At 43.2% G+C, this 18,588-nt stretch overlaps 2 protein-coding genes across 4 annotated transcripts in view; one reads left to right on the top strand and one right to left on the bottom strand.

The window, feature by feature from the left end:
- Pde7a (phosphodiesterase 7A) overlaps positions 1-8,549 on the top strand; it is an 89,345-nt gene extending 80,796 nt beyond the window's left edge. For 2 of the 3 annotated variants that reach the window (XM_036178874.1, XM_036178875.1), the window contains 4 exons: positions 471-615; positions 1,255-1,351; positions 1,862-1,942; positions 3,816-5,571. In XM_036178874.1, the coding sequence (XP_036034767.1) occupies positions 471-615; positions 1,255-1,351; positions 1,862-1,942; positions 3,816-4,021 (529 nt within the window). In that variant the 3' untranslated portion in view covers positions 4,022-5,571. Of the gene's footprint in view, positions 1-470; positions 616-1,254; positions 1,352-1,861; positions 1,943-3,815; positions 5,572-6,636 lie in introns of those variants that run through there. The other variant, XR_004944228.1, reaches the window with a different exon arrangement.
- Positions 8,550-11,436: 2,887 nt separating this feature from the next.
- Mtfr1 (mitochondrial fission regulator 1) overlaps positions 11,437-18,588 on the bottom strand; it is a 33,435-nt gene continuing 26,283 nt past the window's right edge. The window contains exons 5-8 of the mRNA XM_036179806.1: positions 16,043-16,275; positions 14,111-14,357; positions 13,222-13,390; positions 11,437-12,484 (exon numbers count right to left, since the gene is read on the bottom strand). Of these exons, the coding sequence (XP_036035699.1) occupies positions 12,428-12,484; positions 13,222-13,390; positions 14,111-14,357; positions 16,043-16,275 (706 nt within the window). The 3' untranslated portion in view covers positions 11,437-12,427. The remainder of the gene's footprint in view (positions 12,485-13,221; positions 13,391-14,110; positions 14,358-16,042; positions 16,276-18,588) is intronic.

An 18,588-nucleotide genomic window follows, 5' to 3' on the forward strand; every position in this document is an offset into this window, starting at 1 on the left:
TAAACTGCTGAGTAGACTTTTATTAGGATTTCATGAAGCACCTTTCTAAAGTGTCTCAGTGGACAGTTGAATGGGCTAGCGTTTTCTCTATCTGAATGTTCTGACTTTTAGGTCATTTGCTGTACACATGGATTTCTAAGAAAATAAGAAAATTCTTAAGAATTTCTCAAGTGGCACTCCAGTATTATACTGACTCTTCTCCTTTTAAGTGAATAATGACACTTTGGCTGACAGAAAAAGACACTACTTTGGAATATTTACATAGTGATATTTCCCTGTAAACTCAGTTTGACTTTGATTATTTTAATAGTTTTTTTTGAATGCATTCTTCACAATACTTTTTTATATATTAAGTTTAAAGCAACCGACAGGGTATCTTAGGGTTTTGTAAAGCTTTCTGAATATTTAAGTTTAAGGGAGACAATGAACTGAAAGTACTCAGTGTCTTTTTCTTATGTCTCTAATTCCAGGCAGCAGATGGAGACTCAGATAGGTGCTTTAATACTAGCCACAGACATCAGTCGCCAGAACGAGTACCTGTCATTGTTCAGATCTCACCTGGACAGAGGTGACTTACACCTGGACGATGGCAGACATAGGCATTTGGTTCTACAGGTAAGGTCCACACTGCAAAGATTCTGTTTCCAGAGTAACTCATGTGATGGGCAGAGCAAAAAGGAAATACTGTAGCAGCATATTTTTTCAGGGTGAGTTGGAAGGAAAAAGAAGTTCCTCAGTTAGCTCGCTCCCTTCCGGAGGGACAGGCTGGAGAAGTGGTTTTGGCTTTGGTACTTTGATCCCCGAGTTTCTGATGAAGAGCGAAGAAGGCACCCAGTCATCAGCGGCTTTCTGTTCTGATGAGTTCTCACATTAAGGGGGCAAGGTAGATGGTCTCTCTGGTTTGTTGGTACTTTATGACTGACCCAGTTGCTGCCTTCTTGGGATTGTCGAGGGTAGTTCTAGTTAACAGGCTTAGCGCCCTTATCAGTGTTTCTGCACAGATAATTGGTAGGTCGGTGGCAGCGTCAAGTTAATGTAACCGTGAGTTTTCATTCACAGTAGTTTCCTCTTTGCTGGCTTCCATTTGATTTGGTTCTGGATCCCAGGCACACTAAACACATGCCCTACACCTGAGCTACCAGCCCAGGTGCTCCTTTCTCTCTTCCGTGTTCTTCCCATTGTTGGAGTTTATTGAAACTTGGTACAACTAAGAGCTTTTCTTCCTTAACACAGTTTTAATATTTTGTTTGCTAGATGGCCTTGAAATGTGCTGACATTTGTAACCCATGTCGGAACTGGGAATTAAGCAAGCAGTGGAGTGAAAAAGTAACGGAGGAATTCTTCCACCAAGGCAGGTTATAGTAATGTGTGAATAACCTCAGAACCCAAGCATTTAGAAGAGCCTCACCGTAGATGCATCACGTCTTTAACAACTATTCATAGTTCATGTGTGCATGACCAGTAACACTCGGAGCATCTCTGAATATGAGTGACCCTGTGTGTTCATGACTATACAGAAAGTAGGCTGGAGGCTTGACTGTGCAGAAAGATGGTTCTGAAGTCACTCCATCCCTTTGCCTGCGTAGAACGCAGGACCATGTGAGCATGTGAGGCATGCTTGAAAATACTGACAGAATTAGTTTTGGGAGGAACACCTAGTAAACAATACTCTATTTGGTGCATTTAAACAGTGATACCAATTTGGCAGGCTTTCTGGGCGTCACTAACTTCACGTTTAATCCCCTCATGAGGATTGTGTGATGTTCTTCCAGTAAATTTACAGATACAATGAAGGTATTTGTTACAGATTTAGACAGCAGATCTGTTCCATCTTAACATTTCCCTTCTTTTTAATTTATAGGAGATATAGAAAAAAAGTATCATTTGGGTGTGAGTCCACTTTGCGATCGTCAGACCGAGTCTATTGCCAACATCCAGATTGGTAACTATGCACATTTAGTTGCAGCTTGTTAAAAAATTACACTCATTTTGATTTTGTTAGGACTAGACTAGAAAATCATTCAAAACAAAGCATTCAGCTTATGCTCATTCTAGTTTGTGGCAGAGTTGAGGAACTCTGAACCACTGTCACCTGTTCCCTCTCTGCTCTGCCAGCCCTCCTGTCTGCCTCCTAGACTCGTTTCTTGAAGGTTCAAATGTCACTTCCTCCCGAAGCCACCTCCTGTCCCCAGGCAGTCAGTCCATCTGTCGGGCTCCCAAAGTGCACACTCGTATCACACACGCATTCGTTGCTTCTGACTTTGTTGTCCTCACTGCCTGTCGCCGCTGTACTGAGAGGTGGGAAGCACTTTGGAATTGAGGGAACTAAGTGTGTCCTGGAAAGCACACAGACTGTCCTGTGATCGCCACTGAAGGTGAAGGAAGATGACTGATGTCACTCAAGAGTTACAATAGAATGAATGTTAAGCGGCTGGGGTTGGGAGGGCCTTAGAGTTTAGATTGAACATAGTGAAGTGGATTGATAAATGTCAGGAAGGTGAAGTTTCTAGAAATTCGTGGCTAGCACAGGTATAATGCGGTGGGGGAAATGCAGCAGCAGCAGCAGCACCTTGATGCCCCTGATCACAGAGCGTCTTCCTGTAGAGCAAAGGGGCTGACCTGACTACAGAGGCAGAGATGCAGGAACCAGGCACAGCTTGCGGGAGTGCCTGGTGCTGAGCCTGTAGCAGTCACCACCGGCTCCTGTGGCCGAGGCTGTACACTGCATTTTCTCTTGGTGGAGCTGAGGAGACAGTGAACAGATCTGCTGCTGTCTTGATTTTCAAGGATTCTCAAGTCCAAAGAATAGGTGAAATATGCAAGCTAGGTGAATAGGTAGTCCCTTTAATGTCTTTTTGCCTGAGGAAATTACTCCCTAGTCTAAAGAGAACTTCCATGGCTCAGCTGCTCCGGAGCTGTTGGAAGCACCCACATCAGGTGGCTCACCCATAACTCTAGCTCTAGGGACTCTGACACCCTCTTCTGGCCTCTGCCTCTGAGGACACTCAAACACATCTGGAAGGCACTTGGCACACATACATGAGTAAAAGTATGTTTTATTTAAGTCATGACTTTAGCTGGGCATGACTATACATGGCTATAATCTCACCATTTTCGGAGTCGGGGAGGAAGGGGCAGAAGTTCAAGGTCATCCATCCTTAGCTATAACGGGGTATGCCAGACTCAAAGACCAAAACAAGGACTGGCAAGATGGTTCAGTGTGCCTGCCATCGAGTCTGACAGACTGAGTCTGATCCTGGGACTCACATGGTTTAGGACAGAACCATCTCCCGCACGCTGGCCTCTGACCTCCCCTTGTGCACTGTGCTGGTCTCATTTTAATCACTTTTTTAAAAACTAGTCTCATGATTCTTAGACTGTTTCTTCTCAGGAGTTTTGACATCTGCATAAATACTAAGCTGTGCCAGGTATAACATTCCATCCCTGAGGAAGTGAAGCCGTCACCAGTGAGCCCCTCTTGGCCTGCAGTTGTCGGAGAATGTCCCTTGAGTCGCGTTCTGTCCTGGTGTCCTTAGAGTTGGTGTGGCCACCATCCGATAGCTTATGTAGGATGTGGTTGTGCAGCTGAGAGAGTCAGGAAAGGCGGGATAATGTTGGCCAGCTCACTGGTTAGAGCACCACCAAGATACCTAAGAGATCCAGATTTGTAAATGACATGTGCACACACACCCAGACCTTTTAAAAAATCGTATTCTGGTAATACTTGTGTGGAACTGAAGAACATTAAAACTCTAGATGTTTTAAAGATCAATGCAAGATATGTGTACTAATGGCTTTTCTCCCCGTTTCTCAAGGTTTTATGACTTACCTGGTGGAGCCTTTATTTACAGAGTGGGCCAGGTTTTCAGACACGAGGCTGTCACAGACAATGCTCGGACATGTGGGGCTGAATAAAGCCAGCTGGAAGGGACTGCAAAGACAGCAGCCCAGCAGCGAGGATGCCAATGCTGCATTTGATTTGAACTCACAGTTGCTAACTCAGGAAAATCAATTATCATAACCCTGAACCAGTGGGAAAAACTCCCTCCTGCAAGATTGGAACTGTGAAATGGGTGTCGAGGTGAAGAACTGGTTCTGACTGCCGGGTTTCCAGGGAACTGATGCCAGCATTATTTATTATTGCGTTTTCCTCTGTTTGGATCGTTTGAGCCCACTTTTTAATGATAAGCCCTGAATATACAGCAATATGCATCTGGCTTTTGTGTGAGACCTTGAATATTCAAAGCTCAGCAGGAGAACCAGAAAGGATTAACAGAGGAAGACTTGCTGCCATTTTCACAGTGTCCTCCAAGCCCTGAAACTTGAACCGAATCTCAGCAGCAATCTTGGTCTACCTGTCTGATACAGCAGCGCATCCATCCCTTCCACTATCTTCTCTCTGAGAAAACAGAAATGTGAAGTGCCCAGCCTCTGCTGCCTCTGGCAAGACTCAAATGTTTACAAATCAACTCTGAAATACTGGTTCTAAATTGCCTTGGAGCATGATTGTGAAGGAACCACTGAGACATTCACTGCTCGAACTGGAGACTGCAGCTCTCCTGTGGTTTGCCTTTTTTCTTCTTTGGATGCCCTCAGAGCCTCTTGTTCACTGTTTTGTCTTGTGCACTGGAGAGTGAGTGGTTTTCACAGAGCACCAAGTGTTTCATTCCAGTGCTGTGTGGCAATGCAGATTTTTAACTCTCCGTTTTTAATTTGGGGCGGGAGGGAAGGAACACCAATGTCCCAGCTGTGTCCAGACTCTGCAGTGAAGACACTGCATGTTGTTTTCACTACTGTGCACTTGACCTGCACATGCAAGAAAAAGGTGGAATGTTTAACACACCATAATCAGCTCAGGGTATTTGCCAATCCGAAATAAAGTGGGATAGGAAAGTGTGTCCTTCAGATCAAGGGAACTAAAGTCCCTTTCGCTGCAGTGCGTGAGAGGTATGTTGTGTGACTGTATGTGTATTTGCGTGCATGTTTGTGCATGTATGGCTGTGCATGTTCTGTCCATCCATGTGGGAAGGGATTGGAAATGTAAGCTTTTATTTATTGTTTTAGAATGTGACCTAGTGAGCAGCCACACGTGGGGGAGGGGAAGGTGGGTAAAGCTGAAAGATGCTCCAGTTGCCTTAAACTATGCACAAAGCTAAGTGACCAAACTTCTCCTTGTGATTGGAAAGGTGCATTGCTCTCTTGCCCCTCCCTTTGATGAAATGTTGCGCTCTGGTGGGCCTTTTGATGTGAATAGACGTTTTCTAGGATAAAATTCAAGGACTAATTTTAGACAAAACATTCCACTTTTGTAATTTGTTTTCAATGGTTTTATGTAGAGCAAGCACAACTGTAATCTAGTTTAAGAGAAACGGTGCTTTCTTTTAGTTAATTTGTATTTCCCTTGTTACTGTAAAAGACTGTTTATTAATTATGTTTACAGTTTGTTGCAACAGCCATCTTGGGAGAAAGCTTGAGTGTAAAGCCATTTGTCAAAGGCTTTGCCATACTCATTTAAACATGTGCCTGTTGCTGTTAACTTTCGATGAATAAAAACCGGTCTTTTCTCATTTTTATCTTTGCATTTTACCTCCCACTCAACCCTTTGGAAATCATGTTCTGAATTCCTAGGTGGTCAGTCAGCTGGTGGTCCATTCACTCCTGGGTATTCTGCAGTCTAAGCTGTATGCAGACACCTCTGGCTTATGTGGCCCTTATTTTCTGCACCCTACAAGTGTGGCAAAGCCTGGTTCAGTTTGATCAGTCTTGCCTTGTGTGGATGGTACTTGACTTCAAAGCATTTTGTTCCCGAAATTGGGAATTGCCTAGGAAATCACACCTTGGAAAGGGCTGAAAGTACCAGCTGTGTTTATGTTGGCCTTCTTAAAGCAACATAACCAACAGCCACTCACTTTTTTTTTTTGAGACAGGGTCTCCCCAGTCTCAGGTGGCCTTTTAACAGTGTAGACACCTGGCCTCACTCATGCAGATCTATCTCCCTGCTTCTGTCTCCTGGGATTAAAGGTGTGTACCTTTAATTTTCCATGCCAGGTAAGAGTGGCCTTTCTGCCTTCCCAGGCCTAATTCACTAAAAGGGATATAGTGCAAATTTTAAAGTCAAACATTTGTGTTCTTAATTTCTAGAAGAAAGTAGAAGTTTACAGAACCCACTTGAGTGATACCTGTTTTCTACATAAAGATGGAACTTCAATAATCTTATTCTAATATATCCTAAGTATTTTATTTAGGCATATGATAATGTTTAAAGATACTTTATCTTTTTTTTTTTAAAGTGGAGTGTTGTCTTTGAAATTTAAATTTTGTATTTTAAACTTACACCACATCTCAATTCAGACCAGTCTCATTTCAAGTGGTCCATGCTCATAATTGGCTCTCTTATTAGACAGCACAGGTTCAGGATAACAGTCCGGTTTACCTGAAGAAAGCCAATTGGTCCCTCCTAAAGTGGGATTTGATTTGTCCACGGTCTGACAAAAACTCCTGTAAGCCCATAGATTGTTTCCCAGCTCATGAGAAACTCACCTTAAACACGTTCACAATAACTGATATTGTACAGAACAGTCTTGGCATTTTAATTTGCAATGAGAAATGTAACTACCAATCATTCTCTCCCTTTAGGCAAATCTCCTTGAGAAGCCAAATTAGGAGCAGCTGGTTTACTCAGTGAGCAAGGATTCTGAGCAAGGGACGCGTTTCCTCATGCATCCATCTCCCTGTGGGGATACCTGCTGATATCCATAGCTGTGGACTGGGTACCCTCTTCCCCTGGGTGCTAGAGGTTCTCTGCCACTAGCTGCCCCTACACATTAGCTTGATTGGTAATTCCACTGCATCTGTTACTTCTTCAGCCCTTTTCTGTTGAGCTTGCCTAGGCAGTCACACTGCCTGGGGTGGCTGTTTACTTCTGCTGGTCTTGAGTTTACTACCACCAAGGTGTAGCTGTTTACAGCTCCTCAAAGGGAAGCTAGGTGATGCTCCCAAACCCCAGAGTTGGTCTGCTTACAGCTGTGTGGGAATTGCCTGACACCCTCTTGCTTCTTTGACTTATATTCCTTGAACAATTGGTTCTTCCAGAAGAATCTGAGGAAACATTTCGATCACATTTTTTTTTTAAAGTAAGCAAACACATAGTGCAAAATTCATGGCATTTCAAGATAAATTGGACATGTCAAAGAATTTTTGAGGTTGTAGCAGCCATTTGGGAGTCTGGGCCCAGTACTGAAGAGGAGGTGGGTGAGGGAGTCTGCTTTAGGGGTGAGAAAAAATTAAGAAGTCCTACCTTAACTACAAATCTGGTTCTTCATTAATATTTGTAACAAGCCTCTTTGTATTAAAAAAAAAAAAAAAGCAAAAATTATATCTACTTTTGTCCTTTGCAAACCTGGAAAAAATACTCTGTACCTGAGGTATAGGTTAGAGGTGCTAGTGATCCCTTCGAGGTTCTGCATTGGTCTTTCCCACAATGCTTTTTGGATGTTTATGTTTCCGATTTAAGACTTAAAAACTGTCACAAGCTTGTCATGTCTTGAGACCAGTAACTAATGTAATTCATACTGCTTTTAAAGAAATGTTCAGAGTAGTTAGCATATCTTCAATGTGTATTTGAAACATAACTTACATTGGAGATTTGGGCCGCACCATTCCCTACTAAGAACCTATATGGCATTGGGAGGACCCCCATGAGGACATGGTCTTCAGGAGGGGTCACCACCACTGCAGGGCAACATGGGGATGAGCTGACAGAAATATAAAGGGTCTCATGTTCTTGAGTGTGCATGGCGTAGGGCAGGTGTAAATTACTGTGGAGTGTGCCCTTTAGCTATCAGATTATGGAGAAGGAATTTACTAGGAGTGGTTTTGGTAGTGCTGAAGTTGTATCATAAACAGTGTCTGGGTTCCTGCTGTATACAGAAGGTGACAATGGGTGTTAGAATTTTAAAGAGCATTTCAAGTTACAAGCCAGGGTCTCCTTTCAAATTTTCTTGGTGAAAGAAAATGTTTGTCATTAGCTTTCAGAATTACATATGAAGGGAATGCTGGGGCATTGTTTGAGAGACTGGCTAATGATGAGACCAACGCCATTCTTGTCTCTTAATACCTGAAGCACTTACAGTCAGACTTTACTGTAGTTTTCGGTATTCAGAATGGTACTTTGTATAAAATACTGACTTCATCAGCTACATTTAAACTCCCTAGCTTTTCTAAGCTACCCTGGACTCCATCTTTAGAATCTGGTAGGATGGGAGGGGACAGAGAAATGCCATTATTCTCAATATTATCGGCTGTGAACTTAAAATTGAAACCTGCTGACTTAGTCATTTACAGCTTTCAGTTGATTCAGTAGTCTATTAAAAAATTCCATCTTGTACTGGTCTTTAAGCTCTCACACTCTCTCTTTCCTTCTCGGGTGTGTGTGTGTGTGTGTGTGTGTGTGTGTGTGTGTGTGCGTAAAATAAATTTGAAGTATGTCTTCACTGTTTGGACACGTCTTTAAAATTTCAGAGAACTGTAATGCTATCAGTTTTTTTTAATCTTACCTAAAAATTTATAAAGATTATAAAGTTTTGAAGGAAACATCAGTCTACCTGTCGGTTTACTTCAGGCGTTGTAGCACAGAACAGCTCACAGACTGGATGGGTGCGTGATCAGATGCCAGGACCGTTGTTCCAAAAGGGCTGCCTTCCCTGTTTGCTAACTTAGTTCATTCTCCCATGGCCAGTAGGAGAGAGGGCTCATTTTCCTATTCTGAGAACATGAATCCCATCGTGGGGTCTCCTTCTGTGGACATAACTGCCACCCAAAGACCCATCCCTGTAATGAGTTAGAGTCTTGCATGAGGAGAAGGGTATTACACAAACATGCACTCATTAACTGCTCCAGATTCTTAGGTGTACAGATACATACAGCTCAGTGGTAGAGCTTGTGTCTGCCATGCGGAAAGCTCTCTGTCACACAAAATGAACAGTAAACTGGGCTTTCCATCTGAGAATCATCGTAACAGGAAGGAGCTAAGTGTTTCTGTTGGAGTGGACACATCAGTTCAGGTCACTGGGATGCTATACAGAGATTTGTGTGTCGCAGTGGGGACCAGTTTTACAAAGCTGAACTTCTGGGGACATGGAATGGAATTAATTCATCTATCCTGGGAGCTTCCCCTTGATCTTGGTTCCGATTTTCTTCCCTCTGCCTCAGTTTCTCCTTAGGAAGCAGGATTATGTAGTGTCGTTTTTAGGAATAGTGTCCACAGCATGGCAGACCTGGGTTTATGTCCTTCATTCAACAAGGTACCTGATCTTCCTGACTTCTAAAATATTTACCTCATGAAGTCAAAGAGCTGGTAAGTACTAAAGAAATGGTGCTAGTCCATTTCCTCATGACACCCTTGAGCTGTTAAGTCCACAGAGATTCCCATTCAGATTTCTGGAAGAAGTCTGTGGCCTAGGCTCCATGTGTCAGGGCGGATAAGGACCACCTGGCTAATGTGACCCTGTGCTGCGACACACACACCTGTTTGCTCTGTTGCTAACATCAGTACTGCAGAATGACTTCCTGGCTATACTTGAGGCCTTTTTGTTTCCCCTAAGACATTGGTTTCTAACATAAAATCCTTGGGGTGTGAACCTTTTACTCTTTCATAAAAACATCTGGTCAGTAAACAGGAATGGCCATTGGGAACAAAGACAGACATGTTATTACCTTAGGTGAGAACCTTGTAAAAAGTGGCCTTTGTCCTTAAATTATGGTTTTTCACCATGAAGTAATCATGGCTCCCCTACCATAAGCACTTGGTTTGAAATGCTATCTGACCCTTTGCCCTGAGAATATTAAAATTACACTCATGTTCTGCTCTAGCCATAAAGGGCCGTCTGACTATTCCAAGAGTCCAGAAAATCCATCCAAAGACAAAAGTCTGAGAACTTCTAGCTAGAGGACCATCTCTTAGTCCTGGAGCAGACTACTGACAACTTCCTCCGGAAAAATACAAGATACTGCTGGGTCCTTACTTGGCCGTGGTGTTTTTGTTTTTCTGTTTGTCATCAAGGTACCACTAAGACCAGTGTAGTGCTGGCCTGCTTAGAGGGTTTCCAAGGACTGTTCAAGAAGAACCAAGAAACAGGCTCAAGAGGAGCCCAGAATGGCAAACAACCACTTGAGACAGGGATCTCCATGGCTCCAGAATAAATTCACTTGTCCACGATCATGTGTGGCTCCAAATCCAGTGCTCTGACTCACATGCTCTATCTATGAACTGCCACCACAGCTGTCAGATGCACCGTTCCTCTACCAGGAGAACTCTCCTTAGCTGTACGTTGTGTTTCATTCAGGCCTCTGGGGCGGCTTCCCTGCACTAAACCAGCCTAAGAGGAAGTGAACAATAGCTAACACAGCTCATTAAGGAATGTATCGCTGCTTAAAAATGCATTACAAGGTACCCTGCAGCCACGGGTGCAGCACAAAGAACCTTAGCTACACAGGAAAGGAGGAGAAGGGAGGTCAATGCACAAAGAGAACAGTGTAGTCGAAAGAAAATTCAACAGCTTGCTTTATTGTAAAATAGTAACTTTCATATATTGGAATACTAGCCAAATTCAATACTGATATAAATATCGTATTATTGAATAAATAAGTTTCTTAGGTCAAAATATGTGGTCAGGTGAATTTTCTGAATCTCATAAAAGACAGTTTTCAAACCATATAAAACATTTAGAAACAATATACATCAATAACATACCACATTTTAAACTAAATAAACTATGAAAAATAGCTCAATCTTTAAGATTTAAAACACATATTTTCAATAACTTAAAATACCTATCTATACTTCCCATCTCTTAATTCTCCTGGGAAGAACTAGTCGCTAGATTTAAATAATCCAAGTATTTATTCAAAGTAAGAGATTCTGATATTAAAGATAGTTGAGCTTGTTGGAAACACAAAAATCATGAAAACTTATTAAGTACTTTAAATTACAACAAGTCCTTTCAAGCCCTAGATAATAAAGGCAGTTTTCAACTTTCTAGGAACTCCTAAGGTTTATCTGCATAATGCAATTTGCCCGCTGACCAATGACAAACAGCTTAGAGGGATTTTATTCACCTATTCAGTAATGTTTCATTGTAAAGGCTATTTTGACCAGTATTTAAAATGTATGAACTTAGTTATGCTAACATTTTATACTGTTGTGCTGGCTACCTTGATGTCAGCTTGACAAGCTAGAACCATCAGAAAGGAGACCTTCAACTGAGAAAATGATGCCTCTGTAAGATCCAGTTGTAAGGCATTTTCTTAACTACTGATTGAGGGGGAGGGCCCAGCCTGCTGTGTGTGGGGCCATCATGGGCTAGTGCTCTGGGTTCTATAAGAAAGCTGGCTGAGTAAGCCAGGGAGCAGGTCAGTAAGCAGCACCCTCCACGTCCTCTGCATCAGCTCCTGCCTCCAGGTTCCTGCCCTGCCTGAGTTCCTGCCTTCACCACTTTGGATGATGAACTGTTCTGTGGAACTGTGAGAGACATAAACCCTCTCCTCCCCAAGTTACTTTTGGTTCGTGGTGTTTCATCATGGCAATAGTAAACTTAACTAAGACGGTTGTTAATTTAGCAATAAATCATCTTCATGAGGCCACTCATTAAACTGAAAAGAACGATGATACATTCTGCCTTTTATTTACAAAGTGATTTAATTCAATAATTTGATTGTTACCACTTGAGAAGTATACTGGCTTCCCAGTACTGGGTGGCAATGCGGTGTAAGCAGCCTTCCTGGCCCTCACTTCCCTCTAACAGAAAGCAATATGGAAACTCGGCAGTAAACATCTGCTGCTGCTGCTGCTGCTGCTGCTGCTGCTGCTTATGTAAACTCAGCTCCAAGAGGAAGAAAATGTGAGAACATTTCTAAGTTCTGTTTGGGGCATTCCCACCTCCAGTACTCTACTCTAATAACAGGGTACACCAGCTGTTCCGTCACGGACCAGTCAACTCAAAGATGAAGATAACAGTATCCTCACTGATGCCATTTATAAAAACGAGTTTTTACACAGTTTTATATCCAAATGTGTGCATATAAAACATCTGCACAGATATTAGTGTTAAGAATTGAGAATGCACAGCAACATCCACAAATGGCCTGTTTGTATCCTGAAGCCCTACACATACTTTTGAGGCTGGAAGATAAAGCCTGGCTCCTATTAAAAAACATGTCATAATCATTGTGTTAAGGAGAGCTCTAGAACTGATCATCTCATAAGAGTCAACCAACTCCTGCCGCTTCACTACTTCTTACTCCTAATTAGGCTAAGGAGACCAATGAATACTACAGTCAGGAATTTACTAAATACTGGTGATTTCTACTAGTCAAATTCAGCTCTGCAAGCCAACAGGTGAACCAGGCTTCTTTCTGAACTCATTGTCCATTAGGAGTCAATTAAAGCCTTCATTTTCCCTGTAGACTTCAATATATGTGGGCCAAACTGGAAAAGAAAAGAAAAAAGCATGAACTAGGTCAACAGGTTTCTTCATGCAAACACAGGCAGAAAGGAATTAGTATTAGAGCTGTCTGCTCAGTCTCTAAGACGCCTGGCACACACCTTCCAAGTCCATGTCAGATCTCACTAGGAAAACTCACAGGGTGCCCCGGGAGAAAATGATCCTGTTTTATTTATTTTTATTTTTTTGGAGCTGAGGATCGAACCCAGGGCCTAGCAAGCGCTCTACCACTGAGCTAAATCCTCAACCCTCCCCCCTTCCCCCCCCCCCCCCCCCCCGTTCTATTTTAAAATTTGAATAAAAACACTATACACTGTCATAATGAAATTTTTATTAGGTTGAATTTCATAATAAAGCTTGCAGGGAAATTCAGGGTAGACTGCTTTTTTCACATATACTTCTCTGTAAGTTTTGGGTTTCCAAACAAGTAGCTTTTACAGTGAGAAAAGCAGAAACAAAGATGTCCTTGCAGGGCACAGTGGCCCAACTCCTTTAATCCTAGCACATGGAGGTGGTGGTAAGATCAGGACTTAAGCCAGTTTAGCTACAAGCCAAGTTCAAGGCCAATCTGGATTTCATGTCTCAAACGGACAAAAGAACCACCTTTTCCCACCCAGCTAGCCACTCTCCATACAGGTAGAAAACAGGACCCAGTGCGTCCTGCAGGGGACACACACGGGTGACCAGCATACAAATCACCACCTCACTTGCTAATACTCACCAGGGCTGGCTCTGACGCGGCCTCTGACTCTGGCTTTGGAATTTCTCTTTCAACTTCGCCTTGACTACTGTGTTGATAGCGATAAGCAAATTTCTTTTTCAGAGCCTCTGCTATGAGGGCAGCAGGGTCAGTAGTATCTACTGGCCTAGGCTTGACATCTTTCTCTGACCTTTGAGAAGGGAGCAGAAACCAAAGGAACAGCCTTCACTGAGTGAGCATTCACACTAAAGAACCCACACGTGGGCTAATGAGAAGGCTCAGCAAGTAAAGGAGTCTGCAACCAAGACTGAAGACTCAATTCAATCCCCAGGACTCCCATGGAAGGCAAGAACCAATTCCCACACGTTCTCTTCTGACCTCCCCATACACACATGGAGCCTTTTCTTTCTATTTTTTTTTTTTTAAAGATTTATTTATTTAAGAATTCTCTATCTGCATGTACAATTTTATGCCAGAAGAGGGCATCAGGTCCCACTAGAGATGGTTGTGAGCTATCATGTGGGTGCTGGGAATTGAACCTGGGTCTTCTGGAAGAGCAGCCAGTGCTCTTAACCACTAAGCCTTCTTTCCAGCCCCTGGAACTTTTTCTTAAAACAGGTAATCTTTTTTAAAGATAGGAGTTTATGGCCAGGGGGTGATGGCACATGCCCTTAATCCTAACACTCAGGAGACAGAGAGAGGCAAAGGCAGTTAGATCGCTGAGAGTTCAAGGCCATCCTGGTCTAGAGGATGATACTTGGTGGAATTGAGAAGCCTGCCCTTGGCTGTTCTGTATGGAGAAGCCTTTCTTGAAGGGAAGATGGTGCGTGGCAGTCACTCTGTCAACATTTCTGAGGCAACACTGGTTCTACAAGACAAATGGGAACAAGAATGAAGGGGAGCGTCTCACCTCCTGACTGACCGTAGCTTCACACTGTTCATGTCTTTAAGGATCTCCAGCATATTTGGCATGTCAGGCGGCTTTGGGTGGCTCTTCACCAAAGTCTTCCCAGCATTGAGTCTTTGCTCTCTTCGCTCTTTAATCAGATCAACAGCAGACATACTTTGGTGGAGCGGTGGGGGAGGGGGAGGTGGGGGTGGTGGGGGTGGGGGAGGAGGAGGAGGGGGTGGTGCTACCGTGGAGGAATCTGAGTGACCTACAGAAGAAACGAACATAAACTTTTTGGTAACAGGCAAGAAAACATCACTTTTTAAAAGCAAAAGTATGTAACAGACTTCTGTACTCCTAAAAGCAGTATCCTTAAAGAATCTCAGTTCTATAAGGAAAATGCAGTTCAATTGCTGGAAAATGCAGTTCAATTGCTGAAAAATGTCTCAGTCTGAGTTACTACTCCACTGAAGCCAAACTCACCCAATGGAAATGTCTCATTCAAATGGATAAAGGTGGTTTTGAGATTTGAGATCATCTTTTGTGGTACACAACATAATCACTCAGCAAAAAAAATAAAGCCGTCTATACTCAGAAACATTTGTCCTCAATACACGCTGGACAACTCAGAACTATTGTAAGTCTCACAGAAACCTGCATCATAGGTGTGTACTTTGGCACATACCTATAATGCCAGCACTGGCATGGGGGGAAGGAAGCAGGAAGATGAACTGGTGTGTTCAAGGCCAACCTGAGCTAGATAATAAATTCCAGGCCGGTCAGAGACACAGAAGTGTCCCACAAAACAGTGTTACACTTAATTTCCAAACAAAAAGGAAATAAAAAGCCTAAAATTCATTGTTTCATCTAATTCAAGTTAGCTTTCCCTGCTGCAGAAATGTACTAATGAGCACTTGGGGGCGACAGTTATGTGTAGAGAGTATTCAGATTACAACTAAGACATCTCAACCAACTCCAGTTTGTGGTAATTTTCCTAGTCTCCCAACAGAGGGAGGTAAAGAAAACACTTCCAAGTTAACAGAAGAAAAAGCCAGAACTTGATATGCAAACACATGTCTATGCAAATCACTAAAAGACCACACTTCACCTTCCAGTGCTCAGGCCTAAAGCACCTTTACCCATCATGCCACACTGCATGGGGATTCCAACATGATTCAAACACAGGGCACTTGCTACAAAAGAAACAACAGGGAAAACAACCACTACTTTCCAACAGACTGGCCATAGTCTCTTCTCCATGGAAAAAAAAAACGCCACACTAATTAAGCCAACAGTATTAGATCAAAAGTCCTGAATTTGGTTTCTGCTCTGGACAAGAGGAAGAGAATGGCCATTAGGTATCTGCTGTGTGCATTCATTTACTTTCTATACTTAATGGCAGAGAGACTTGGTAACATGGGTACTGTTATACCTAACTTAGAGCAGGAAAGAGAGGTGAAATATCAGAGGTTTACCTCAAGCCATGCAAGCATAAATAGCACTTGGCACAAGTCCCACCCAGAACTGGTTCCTTTCACTAGACAAAAAGCCACAGCCATGGGTTGTCCTCGTGTCTGAGAGAAGCGGTTATCAGATGGAGGGAGCTAAGCTTCCCATAAAGCAACCATTCATAACAGCAATTCATAACAGCACACACCTCAGCAAGCATTTCAGTGTTTGCCAAGTAGATAATTCCCTAGTCATTTTCTCAAACACAAAGGCATGCATACACACACACACACACACACACACACACACACACACACACACACACACACACACACACACCACACACACAGACACACACAGACACACACACACACACTCACACACACACACCACACACACACACACACACACACACCAGGTTCACACTGAAGAAGACTAACAACTCGCACTGTCCTACCTTCATCCTGTTGGCTAATCATAAAAGGCCAGTCAGGAGCCACATACCTGCACTGAGACTCTGCTGCTCCTGCAGGGTCACAATCTTGGCAATCTGAGCTCTAAGGGCAGCAAGCTCATTCTCAAGTGCGGAGATCTTCTGCAAGGCCTCCTCACTGGCCAGTGCTGTCTTTGGAGGATGCTCATCCTGAGACAAGTTTGGTAAGGAAATGTGCCTACTTGGGGGCTTCTCAAGGCAAGGAAGGTCATCCTCGGGGGGAGACTTGGACCTGACCTCTGCCCTGCAAGGAAAACATAATAAAGGTGGCCATCACAGGGCTGTTACGGAGACATGAGTAGACCCCCACACGATGCTATCACACAAGGCAGCATTCTCCAGCTACCGGCCGGCACTGCCCCACTCCTTCATTGTCTACAGTGCTAATCCACCACTGTCAAGAGGCACCACAGGAGCCCAGACAAGCTGCTGATGGTCTGTGTTCTGTTTCAGCTTCAACTAAGACAATTATCATCTTCTAAATGGTAATCTAATCATAACCGACGGATCAAACCAGAAATTCATGAGCCCGTCTCTAGGGTCCTGGCTTCTGCCTTCCAGTACCTCCTCATATTTGACAGAACACATCAAACAAGAAATATGAGGGCAATATAAGCAACCACATCCCAGAGACTGAAAGGAAAGGGGAATCCGTGTCATTCCCCTTATACCCACGCTGTGAAAGTCTGGACATTGCAAACACTGTTCCCTGGGCTCTGATCTGCCAGTCACTGGGAATACTACAAAACCAGAAGAATTCTTCATGAGTGCAGGAAGCAATTCCTGGTACGAAGATTGCTAATTCAAAGTGGTCTGGACTACATAGTAAGTTGGAAGCCAACCTGTGCTACAAAGAGCAGAAAGAGTTGCGTTGTGCCTAGCTTAAAGACTGTACTTTCCAGTTTCTCTTGCAGTTTGGGGAACATGTAGCTAACCAGACTGACAGAGCTTCAGACAGGACCAGTCGACAACAGCTGAAGGCAGCCAAGCCTCAACCTTCCTCTGCGCTGAGACCGTCAGTGCCCAGTGGTACTTAGTGAGAGCAGGTAGTGTGGCAGCACACACTGTAGACCTCAGCAAGGCTGGCTCCATGACACCCAGCTATGCTTGGAGATTTCTGAGACAGAAAATAAACCACTTGGCATAAAAAGTGGGCCGCCACATTAGCCAAACCACTTTCCTCATAGCTTCTCTATCACATGCAATCAGACTAATTCTTGTTTTTTTTTTTAGTTTTTGAGGAAGGGGCTCACTGCGAACCTCTGGCTGATTTAAAACTCTCTAGGCAGCCCAGCTTTCAAGGATACTCCAACCTCTAGCCCCAAATTCTGGGATTATATGCCCATGCATAATCAAATGTTACTAGTCACGGGCATTAATCAAGTCCGTTAAGCAACACTCAGTTTAGCTTTTGCCTAACTTGATATTGGTGCTTTGTTTTGCTGGAGAACTGTATGTATGGCTCTTGGCTTTAAGCATTAGGAACTGAATCCGGGTGTTTTGTTCGAATCTCTATGAGTTAAAATTTTTGCAAGCTGCCTTTTCACCTATAAGATTTAAACAAAAAATTTCAAGAATAAATGCCTGTTCTTCCCCAGTCCTTAGCCCACCTAGCATCATAGCAGTAACTTTATTTAATTTGGAATATGTGTGGGATAGCGAAGTGTTTGGGTTCTGAAGCCTTGATTACTGCTTCCTTTTTTACCTTGACACTGAGATGACCAAATGAGGAAATCGGTTTAAAAGATGAGTGAAAAATAAACCTTCACAAAAACTTCCAAAGGCTGGACATGGTGACATATGCCTGTCATTCCAGAACTTGAGAGGTCATGAGTACAAAGCTAGTACAAAGTACCTACACAGGAAACACCATCTGAGGGCTGGGGTAATGTACTTCAGTCAGTGGAGTACTGGTTCCGCATGTACAAGGCGCTGGCTTCAAACACTGCACAGGACTAGGGACAGCAGACTATGCCTACAGTCCCAGGACTGTGGTGGTAGAGGCAAGAGAGAGGAGTTCAAAATCAATCATCCTTCATTACACAGTAAGTTCAAGGATACATTGGGCCACAAGAGACCCTGTCTCAAAAAACAAGAGAGTCTAGAGAGATCATTAGTTGATAGAAAGTGCTTGCTGCACAACCTTGTGGACCTAAGTTTGATCCCTAGAACTCATGTGAAAAGCTAGGTGTGGGTGTACATGCTTGTAGCTTCAGCAGTGTAGAGGCAGAGGAAGGTGGATCCCTGGGACTCAGTGGCCAGGCAGCCTAGCCTAATCTGCAAGCCCAGGTACTAGAGAGATTTTGTCTCAAAACACAAGATGGACAGTACTAGAAGAATACCTGAGGCTGACCTCTGGCCTCCACACATTTGTATATGTGCATATATGTTAACAAACACGAACAAGCACACACCACACAGCACACACATACACAAAGTAAGGATTACATTTCTACATAATGACTATAGATGAATATTATCCTTTTCCTTTTCATTTGACTGAAATCTTAACAAATATAAAAACAAAAAGGAGTACCTAGCACAGATGTTTAAAAAC

This window comes from Onychomys torridus, chromosome 2 (genome assembly GCF_903995425.1).
Source record: "Onychomys torridus chromosome 2, mOncTor1.1, whole genome shotgun sequence".
Taxonomy (NCBI): domain Eukaryota; kingdom Metazoa; phylum Chordata; class Mammalia; order Rodentia; family Cricetidae; genus Onychomys; species Onychomys torridus.